General features: G+C 40.0%; 1 protein-coding gene across 1 annotated transcript; it reads left to right on the plus strand.

The window, feature by feature from the left end:
- Window positions 1-2,300: 2,300 nt before the first annotated feature.
- tbr1b (T-box brain transcription factor 1b) lies at window positions 2,301-6,543 on the plus strand. Its single transcript, XM_071523037.1, has 6 exons — window positions 2,301-2,992; window positions 3,327-3,481; window positions 3,706-3,827; window positions 4,152-4,310; window positions 4,713-4,774; window positions 5,703-6,543. The coding sequence occupies exons 1-6, from the start codon at window positions 2,301-2,303 to the stop codon at window positions 6,541-6,543; spliced, it is 2,031 nt and encodes a 676-aa protein (XP_071379138.1).
- The last annotated feature ends 4,796 nt before the right edge of the window (window positions 6,544-11,339 follow it).

The raw sequence follows: 11,339 nt of genomic DNA on the forward strand, positions 1-11,339 counted from the left end.
GATTTTTTTATTTTTTATTTTTTTGCTCTGAATATAAATAGCAATAACCACTGTTCTTAACACAAATAGGGAGCCAGTGCTTTCAGCTCAGCTGGTCAATGGAGGGTTTGTGCAAGGCAGAAGGCAGAGTTCCTAACCTGCACAATACCTCCCAGAGGGACGAGGTTGGCCACAGGCATGGCAAACCAACCCCCTCCTCTTTGGTTATGTCCACTAGCTAGCTGGGCCAATAGGAACGAGGTACTTAGGCTAATAAACAGGCACCAGAGTACAAGGGGGAATCAAACTGAGGTGCTGCACGGTTGATTCAACAATTGGTTTGTTCAGGGGAAAAAGCAAGTCCTGCTTTTTAAAGATCAGTGATGGAAGTGAACCATAATCCTGTAATGAGGAGAGTAGAGGGTGGCCTCTCCAGCTTGGGCACAGGCAAGCCTGTGCTTGCATGTTTCACAGGAATAGATTGCCGGACCCTATAGCCCTACAGTAATGACCTCTCTTGTTAGCTTCACAGATGCATGACTGTTCATTAGAGATACAAACACGTTCACTTCCATATACCCACCAAGTCCTTGGTTTGGCTCCCTTAAACTTTATTACCCTTAAATTATAATATGCACTTCTGCAAGTTTATGAAAATATGTTATAGCTAACCAAATCAGGTAAGTTATACAGTGAAGTGACAATATCTGAAAAATATTGTTTTACATAAATTCTGTCTAATTAATAAAGGTCTTAAAATCATAAAAGTGTCTAATTAGCATGTATCAAACCACACCATTTGAATAGGAAAAATGTGTGACTTGGTAATACTCTTAGTCCATTAAGTTAAACATGAATGTGTTTACACTGCAGGCCATGGCTGCAGCCACTACAGTCACTGACTACTGTCTGACTGACTGATGACTGTGGCGTGACAGGCCTCAATATGCAGCCATTGCAACTTCTAATCATTCTAATAATAATCTTTATCAGTTTCTAAACCAACAACTTCCTGATACTAACAACTTCATCACACTGCAGTGAGGACTTCAGGTGGTCTGTGAAAAGTCTAATTGGTGGAATGGTGGAAGATTTTATTTCTTCTTCTTCTTTTCCATTTTTAATTCGTATGGATTGAATTGTAGCCAGTAACAAAAGAGAGACATAATTTAATCTCAAAACCATTATATGACCATGTGGGTGAAATTGTCAGGCATCTCAAAGAGACCTCCAACCTTCTGGCATCAAAATTTAACCTTATTTTATTATATTATTGCATGAAATTCTTTCTAGAACAGGCGATTTTAAACAAGTCTTAATAATGATAGCCAAATATAACAGTTAGACCTGATATGGATAATGATGGTATGTTATGTATATGTATATATGATGATATACTGTATATGCTCATAGCCTATATATCCATGATACCATCCTACCTTCCTCCTCTGCATTATAGGCCTGTAGTGGTCACTCATAAAGTATATATTATAAAATGGCTCATATTCTTCTTATAGTTCTTAAAAGAAAAAAAACCCGTATTTGATCAATTGTATTGCAATGATTTTTAAACAATATTCCAAAAGGCGGTTTTGGACTTTTCCTTTCTGTTTCTATTTATTTGCTGGAACATCTCTTGTTATCAGTGCACTCGTTCATAACTTTAGGGCATCAAATATTTATCAGCACTGGGACTCATAAACACATCTTCAGAGGGACGCCATGATTTCACGCTATATCACAAACATTTTAAAGCATCAGATGCACTGCCTGTCATAGCCTGTCATTTTTGGTGTGTTAATAATATATCTTCGTTTCTCCGGTAGACATACTTTGGCACTCATAGCACATAAATAGGTAAATAACGCAGATAAATAGGTAAATAACGCAGATGCTGCGGCCAACCTATCACAGAAAATCCATTTCTTCACAATCAAATTTTTTGACAAAACATGTATTTTCTTGTTTATATACATTCGAAGAAATACGCAACTATAAAGTAGTTACTTTTATCACATGTATGCAATCTCTGAAAACAAATAACTTTGCCCACAGCGCTCCTCAGATTGTCCTAATTAAGAGCTGTCTAATTAAATTACTGTCTTCAGCTAACCAATGGCCATACTTGTTTCATTAGCAATGCAGAGAGAGTGATGGAGAGAAAATCCTTCCTGATTGCAGGATGGTGTCAATTGGCTAATTTGCTGCCTTCGACAAAGTACCTCAAACCATAGCAAGGCGTTTTCATAGCATTATATTAGGTAAGGCGTGTGCAAAAGCTTGTGATATAGGTTGAGCTAATAGTGGTTTGCTATTGAGCTATGCAGGTCGAGAATTGCATCTCGCCAGCGAGTGATCTCTCCAAGAAATTTATGAATGTGGGCAGTGGCTTTCCAAGCTCCGATGGATCTGAGCTCTCGTTGCAGGACCATCCTATTATATCTGCAAGTGACAACCTGGAGAGAAGTTCACCTCTGAAAAAAAACTCTAGGGAGATGACGAATCAGTCAGAGGCAGACAATTTTCCCGACTCCAAGGACGCATCAGGGGACGTCCAGAGGGGCAAACTCTCTCCTGATCTTCACGGAGTCTCTGACATCCGTCATAATTTCGATGGATCTGCAGGAGAAAGGTGTATCTTTTCTCCATCTAGCCAGCCACAGTCAGTCTCAGCAGCTCCAAGTGCCATGTTCCCTTATCCGAGTCAACATGGACCAGCGCACCCGGCTTTTTCTATTGGAAGTCCAAGTCGTTATATGGCCCACCACCCGGTCATAACTAATGGAGCTTACAACAGCCTTCTGACCAACACTTCTCCGCAAGGCTACCCAGCAGCGGGCTATCCTTACGCGCAACAGTATGGACACACTTACCAAGGAGCGGCTTTTTACCAGTTCTCCTCGGCGCAAGCTGGACTGGTCCCGGGCAAAGCGCAGGTGTATCTGTGCAACAGGGCCCTGTGGCTTAAGTTTCACAGACACCAGACAGAGATGATCATCACAAAGCAAGGGCGGTAAGTATCCATATAGGCGCATCTATCAGACGCGTGCGTAAATGTGAATCAGTAGATTTTGTTCTGCTATATGAAGCGTTTAATCAAAAGTTAATCTTGTAACGCTTCATTAACGTCAAATACCAATTTTCCCAAAATAAAAAAAATATGATAAAGGCCTTTTGGTATTACACTAAGGCAAATTGCTTGTAGATAATTATCATGTCGAGAGGGGGAATCAAATCTAAATTTTCTGCGGTCAAAACAAATACACCATTTATGATATTATGATAGGTTATTACATTACTGATGAATAAAATAACAGATTCTAAATGTGCTCATTACTTTCCCACAGACGAATGTTCCCCTTTTTAAGCTTCAACATTTCTGGCCTTGACCCTACCGCTCACTACAATATATTTGTGGATGTAATACTTGCTGATCCAAATCACTGGCGATTTCAAGGAGGCAAGTGGGTGCCATGTGGAAAAGCAGACACAAATGTAACAGGTATTGAAATTTAAACATTGCACAACTAATAGCTTTCAACCCACGGCTATCAAGAAATGTTTCTGTTTTTTAGTTGACAATGTTCAGTTTGTGACTACAGTACGTGGTTAGACGTTTTAGATTAAAAAAAAAAATCTTCGTGTCACACTAATTTCTGTGTAACGTTTAACCATGTATATTTTATTTTATTTCTCAGTTCTCCACATATTCTCGTTTCTCTATAGGAAATAGGGTCTACATGCACCCGGACTCACCAAATACCGGTGCGCACTGGATGCGCCAAGAAATATCATTTGGAAAGCTGAAGCTTACAAACAATAAAGGTGCCTCCAACAACACGGGGCAGGTAGTGCAACATCAAATTCACTGTTTCACTGACAGACTTTAGTATTTTCTGATATTATTCTGTAATATAAATTGGAAAAGTGTAATGATTTCACCCATTACTTGACATCCATTACTTGTTGATTGCGCAGTTATTATTTCTATAGTACACATTTTGAGGGATGGTTTGCTATCTGAGAATTGTGATCGTGCTGGCTTTATAATTTATAAAACAAAAGCTATTGTAAGTTCCAATGGCCTGGATTAGTTTATCATCAACAAGTCAAAGTTTGAATGTGTGATTTCTGAGATGCCTTTTTTTTTTCTTCTTTTTTTTCTTCTCCAGATGGTGGTCCTTCAGTCTCTCCACAAGTACCAGCCCAGGCTCCATGTGGTGGAAGTAAACGAGGATGGGACAGAGGACACGAGCCAACCAGGAAGAGTACAGACTTTCACCTTCACAGAAACACAATTCATCGCAGTCACAGCTTACCAGAATACCGATGTAAGACGATTTAACATTTGACAGCTATGCTGCAGAAACTGTTCATCCTTACAAATCATGTAGTCTCATATCCAGTCTTAATATTCTCAGAACAAGAGAAAAATTCAGCCTATCGGGTGAGATAATTCAGCAATTTTCTAGAAATAAGTGTCAGTTATTTAAATAATCAAGCCCATGTCTTATAGGCAGAATGGTGTGGATCACTGCACGGGTATCAAGAAAAGGACTGGAGAAAATTCTTGAAACATTTGCAGAATTTCTCACTCGTTTCAATAAAAAAACAATTGAAAGACTCAATACTAGATTGCATAAATTGTCAGGATTGTTATTGTCTGCAGCGTGCTGAGCTCCAAACACACACCTTTGTCGCTCTAAAATCATCAATGTATTATTTTTCCACAGATTACGCAACTGAAAATTGACCACAATCCATTTGCTAAAGGATTTCGGGACAACTATGACACGTAAGAGATTGTTTTTCCTGTGATAATGCTTTTTAGACTTCCCTTCGATATTAATCTAAATATGATATTATGTGTATTATTCAATAAGGCCATGGAACGATTTAAAGCAGGAGACTGTTTTTGAATTGTCCAAAGTCGAATGAACAATCAGGTTATTTTTTATTAATAAGACAAACTCATCCCCTCCAAACTCATCCCCCCTTATCACACTGCTGAATAATCATTAGATAACAGGTGGGAATTACAGGAGGCTTATTATAGAGAGACTTATGCCTATGTAAGATGATAAGAGCTTATAAAAAAAACAGGGGATATTCAAATTTGCAGTTGGCAAATTATAGATATTTTATGTTAAATGATTGTCATATCATAGGCCGAATAATATTGTAATATCAAGTGAAGACAAAGCTGTTTATAATTCATATTGCAGGGTTTGTATTCATTGATCACCGCGCTCCGTTCTTTGGGCCTGTTCCTGCTTTTATTTGTTGTCAGTATCTGCAGAAATGTCCATCTTAACGAGCCATTTAATTTAGCGTTGAGTAATGAATTTTGCTTGCCTTAAAACAAATGAAAAGAATCTGCCAATGCAGCGAGATCATTTGTTTGCAATGCAGTTACACCTGTTTCGATATTTTTATTAACAAGTGGCAATAGGCCCATGTGGAAATAACAGAAATGATTCCAGTAGTATCAAGATAATTTCACTTGATTCGAAGAAATTCTTGCAGCAAAGGAATTATCTCACCCCAATGGCAGTTTAATTTATTATTATTTTTTTTTTACTTTTTTAAGAAACATAAGATTTTAAGACTCTATATTAGACAAAATAACTTTGGTGAGATGGCCTTTTTGATTTGCCTTTTTAATGAACTGGCTATAGCCTACGTTTGTAAATTGTTTGTCTGTTTTCTCTCCATCTTTTCAGTGTCTACACAGGTTGCGACATCGACCGCCTAACTCCATCACCGGGTGACTCTCCGCGTTCACAGATCGTGCCGGGGGCGAGATATGCCATGCCTAGCTCTTTCCTGCAGGACCAATTTGTCAGCACTTACGCCAAATCTCGCTTTCACCCTGGCGTGGGGACTGGTCCTGGCACGGAGCGCAGCGTCCCACTCGGCAACAGCTTGCTATCCCCGCAGCAAAACGAGGAGCCCACTGTTGCCACCCCCCCACAGCGATGGTTTGTCACCCCTGCCAACAACCGACTGGACTTTGCTGCCTCGGCATACGACGCCGCCGATTTCGCCGGTAACGCGGCCACCTTGCTGTCCTACGCAGCGGCCGGAGTGAAGGCTCTTCCCCTGCCGGCTGCGGGCTGCTCCAACCGGCCTCTTGGCTATTACGCAGACCCGTCGGGCTGGGGAGGACGCACGCCGCCGCAGTACTGTAGTGTAAATAGTAAATCCAGCACGGTCTTTCCCTGCTGGCCCGCTAACTCTGTCGGTGGCAGAGCGGGCACCAACTACCTGGCCGAGGATGGAGACGCCATCCCCACGGAGAGATCCCCGATCGGCGGCTCCGAGGAGACCAAACCCAAAGACCTGTCAGAGTCGAGCTGGATAGAGACGCCGTCCTCCATTAAGTCAATCGATTCAAGCGATTCTGGTATCTTTGAACAAGCCAAAAGGAGAAGAATCTCACCGTCTGCCACGCCGGTTTCAGAAACTGTGTCCCCGCTAAAATCTGAGATGTTGGCACCGAGGGAGTGTGAGAAAAATTGCACAAAGGACATTGGTTACTACAGTTTCTATCCTCATAGTTAAAGAAATGGCGTGAAACTGTCTTTCTTTCTTTCTTTCTTTCTTTCTTTCTTTCTTTCTTTCTTTCTTTCTATCTATCTATCTATCTGTCTGTCTATCTATCTATCTATCTATCTATCTATCTATCTACCTATCTATCTATCTATCGGTCAAATAAAAAAAAAGATGGGACTATCATCTCCACAGTTAATGGCCAAAGTGTAAATTCTTCCAGTATTGACTTATCAATTCTTCAATGGGATGGGGGGTTGGGTACTTTATTGGTTCCATACTTTTTAGTCAGAAAACACTGTAATTATGAATATAATGTACATAATATTTACCATTTGGTGATAGTGACTGGATGTACACAACTGGACTGAATTTGATTCTAAGTAGATCTATGACTTATTTGATAGTGTTTAAAAAAAACCGCAAACCCTCTTCTGTTAAGTAGCCTAAAATGTTAGTAAAAGATATTGAGAATCTATACATAATATGTCCTCGTGTAGCATATACTGGCATAATAATCTCGGTCAGTGAAAAATGTATTTTGTACTTTATCACAGTTGTAGGCTACCCAAATGTAAAAGTTGATGACGTAACCATAATAACATCAATTCTAAATTCATGATAGATGTTTTGTAAAGAATTTAGCAATGTTGATAATGTAGACTTAGGATCATTTTTATTTGAATTGGTTATTTTTCATAGCCTTCATGCTATGCTGTTTGTGACAACTTCTGTATCTGCTGTAATGTGATTGAAACATAATAAAAGATGTTAGCATCAGGGCACGTTGCCCTGAGAATGTCGTTATTCAATATCATATTAAGAAATGATTGGCGTCTGAACTGTCTTAATTAAAGCAGGCTAACGTTTCCTGTGGCCATTTCTTCATGAGAAGCTCATGTGGAGCGTCTTCAGCAGCTCAGGGTGACGGTTCAAACAGGGCGGGTCATGTGAAGGTGCTCCAAAACTGATCCAGGAATCCCCAGGCGTCCTGTATAGGAATAGTTTAATCTCGCTATAATTAAATTCACTACAAATTATACCAATTAGAGGATGTGTAAGAATGAATCATGTTTTCACCACTGTAATCTCCCCACATGCAGTGTAAACATTTATCAGGAACAACATAAATCTTCCCATATGAGACTAAATCTTATCAAATAGGAGTGTTGATCCGGGCCATGAAAAAAAAAATTGAGACCCCTGCTTAACAAAAATAATAAATAAATAAATAAAAAATTACGGATCCAAGGGCATAATGTGAGAATCCCACGTGACAAATGCGCCGCAGCCACAAAAAGGTCAATTTAAGAGAGCAGAAAAAACAATGGGAGACTGATAATGAGTAATAAATGGAGCTATAATGCCCGGTATTTTCTATCAGTCGATGTGTAACTTTTATATCTGCGATAGTTAAAAGTGATACCCAACACTTTACAAATTCACAAAGGAAAAGCACCTCGCTAAACTGATCTGTAATTTCTTTGTGGTAGATGTCTGACTCAACAATAAGGATTATCGCAGCCAACAGCATTCACTGCATGATAAAAGTACAAACATTTGGTTGGAGTGGCATTGTCATTTCTTCTGCCAAGGAATCTAGGAGGGTGACAACTTGAAACTTTTTGTCATAGTTACACACAACAGACTAATTGTCAAGTTACAAGTTTTCTCTCCGGTTGCCAAAGTAATTGACACAGCAAAACAAGTCTTGATAATACGTGGTAGTCCATTATGGACCAAAACACGGCCAGCCTTGAAGACAGGAGTAGGCTAAATGAAATGCCCCAGACAAGGATGAATAAATGTAATCTGTAAATGTAATCATAAACTAGGCCGACACAAAACATAATTTTGTGTAATATTTGGTTATTATTGTTCCTTTTGCTGCATATAACCAATTCAAACCTAATCTGAATATTTCCACTGGTTTGTTTTTTCAATTGTGCCATTTAAAGTTAATTATGTCTAATATAAAATTGAGATGCAGTTATGAATACAGTTAAAGATCTATACAATAATTTGACTTGATGAGTATTACACTCAGTGAGCACTTACATCAAAATGTATACTATGAATGGGGTGCGCACGACTGTCCATGTAAAATCAGGGGGTGTAGTTAATATATATTTAGCCTATCACCGATTGTGTGTGTGTGCGTGCGTCTGTGCGTGTTTGTGCGCGTGTGTACCTGCGTTTGTAAATGTGTATTTGTGTGCGTGTGTGTGTGTGTGTGTGTGTGTGTAAATGCTCACGCTGACAGTAAGTAATATACCTTCCCAAAGATAAACACCAGATGGCGATAGAGACCTTACTACAATTATACCAGCCTCGCCAGATCGAGCTTCTCCTCGTCTGACCTTGTCAGTTAAGGCGAAACAGTGACCTTAACAGGACCCAAAACTGCGGTGCAGATGTTGAATGTATGCTGCAAAATTTCAGAGGTGGTATGCTCCAGCTCTACTGAACACTACAAATAGACTAGTAAAAACTTGCTGTGACAAAAATCTAGAGAAAAACATGCAATCAAGAAAACCAACAAAGGAAACCAAGACATCACTCAGTCTATAGCCTACACCACAATAAAGTAAGTAGTAAATAAGTAAGTAACACTTTATTTATATAGTACCTTTCTAACTGTGATTACAAAGTGCTTCACAAGGGAATACTAGAAAAATAACACATCAAACAGCAAAATAGCAGGCTAAAACAAGGAGAACATTTAGTACAAAAAAATAAAACATCAGACACAATCAAAGAGAGATCCACCATACATTACTTAGTTTAGATCCTGCAGTCTCAGTTGTGCTGTATGTATGGTCATGGGTGGCAGGCTTTCTCCATGCTGTATTCACTACCCCCCCCCCCCCACCCCCCCCCCCCACCCCCCCTCCAGCATCCAAATTTGGCCCTCCAAAGGGTGTAAACTTCATCCTTGAGTTCAATCACCTTAACACTAAACCCTGTCAGATTAATTTCCACTGACTGGAGTCAAGCCACAAGCCTTTTAACAATAATAATAATGTAATCCTCTTTGGGAAATTCTCATTTTATTTGCTGCCCTCCAATGAGGTCAGAGGTCAGAGGTCAGGGGTCAGGGTCAACTGGGGCCGCTGGTAGGGATTCAGTGTCTTGCTCAAGGACACTTCAGCAGGGCGGATGCTTGAACTCAGGTCAAGGACGGTCTCTCTAACCATTAGGCCACCTGCCAGCCCCTCAGTAAGCCACAGTCCGCATGTCCAGCCGCTCCAACAGCCACGCCAAACCAGCTAGAATGGGCTAAGTAGATAAAATGTCTGAGTGATCGTTTGCCCTCAAAGTGATCTGACTTGGTTATTAGCTCATGCCTTACAGAGGATGTGCCTTTATAGTCTGTAATCCTTGAGCTTCAGCCTTTTGCGCTGAGTGTCACAGAGTGTTTATCCAGACAGGAATGGGGCAAGATTTAGGCCTAATGCATCTGGTAAACAGAGTTGCTGCTTTCCAAGTTAATTTCAAGGCAACAGCAGGCCTAAGCAGCACAAGAGGTTGTCTGCAAAGCTGTCACTAGAGTTACACTAGGACAGATAGATATACCAGGCCTTTTCTAGCACAAGTCAGAAAATAGTGGTGTGCCCAACAGCCTGAGAGGAGCAAACAGTGTATGGAGTGCAGTGATGTCTTGAAATCACAAACTTCTTGAAGTCATTATCCCTCCCGAATTTGTGATTACATACAAAAATAACTTAAGGAAACTTACACATTTTATTGAATTTGCTATGTATGAAATGCCCACTGATTGTGTAGAAGCAGTGGTAGGGTGATTTTAGCCCTAGAGACCTATTCATTTGATTTCACGAGGTGCCCAGAAAAGTTTATTTATTTATTTAAAAGGGACAATGTACAGTTCAAACATAAATGTCACCATTTGATGCACCATACCAGATTATAGCTGCAAGATAATTCGCATCTGTAGTCCCTTGGCAGGTCAAAGCAAAGAAACAGCACAATAACAAACAGTACAGAGTAAAAACAACATACAAAGTTATACAAAAAAGAACACACAAGACACAAAAAGTACATCAAAACTGTATGCTTGTAAAAAAAAAAAGACCATAAGGTAGAATATTAAAGTCAGTGAGCACAGAGCTGAGCAGCTTTTAACAGACTTTTTAAGTTGGTTTTGAAAGTGCTGATAGAGCTGCAGCTCCTCACATCGTCAGGCAGGGTGTTCCACTGATTTGTGGCTTTTACAGAGAAAGCTGATTTCCCAAATGCAGTGCGGCGAAATGGTATGGTACAATCTCGTATAGAGGATATTCTGGAGGATCTAATAGAATCCACTGAGTGAGATATACAAAAATGTAGAGACCCAAAGAAACAGCAGAGCAGAGCATAGGCGGCAGCTCTATTCCCACTGAAATAGTCTCGGTGAGCAAGACTGAGCCTACTGAGTCAGGTTCTAATAAAAACAATGAAGTAGCCTAGTTATATAACTTTGCAGATCTTTTTTTTTTTTTTTTTTTTTTTTTTTTTTACATAACACCTGGAATAGATAGTCTCTGCTTTTCATTAATATACTGTATTCATTGGCAAGCTTTTCACTTTTGCGCCTGAAATAGTTGGTTAAGATTTGAAGTGTGCCGCGTCAACATCAAATGAGATGCGCATGTGTTTATCAAGAGGGATCGCATGAGAGCTGCGCTAGCGGCGATCGCCGACCAAGCTGTCCGCCGACTATATAAACATGTGACCGCTGTGTGCTCGCGCAGTGACTGCTACACCTGACGAGGATTACAGCCTGCACACTGGAGTCTGACACGCTGAAG

The sequence above is a fragment of the Centroberyx affinis genome, unplaced genomic scaffold (genome assembly GCF_046629955.1).
Source record: "Centroberyx affinis isolate AG114_WGS23_722 - 3 ecotype Tasmania unplaced genomic scaffold, CSIRO-AGI_Caff_v1 ptg001058l_1, whole genome shotgun sequence".
In the NCBI taxonomy this organism is placed as follows: domain Eukaryota; kingdom Metazoa; phylum Chordata; class Actinopteri; order Beryciformes; family Berycidae; genus Centroberyx; species Centroberyx affinis.

Bases quoted from the DNA above. Each gene is read 5' to 3' on its own strand.
- tbr1b (XM_071523037.1), top strand. From the start codon at position 2,301: ATGCAGGTCGAGAATTGCATCTCGCCAGCGAGTGATCTCTCCAAGAAA. The intron at 4,311-4,712 runs GTAAGACGATTT...ATTTTTCCACAG, and splicing joins CAGCTTACCAGAATACCGAT to ATTACGCAACTGAAAATTGA. The intron at 4,775-5,702 runs GTAAGAGATTGT...CCATCTTTTCAG, and splicing joins TTTCGGGACAACTATGACAC to TGTCTACACAGGTTGCGACA.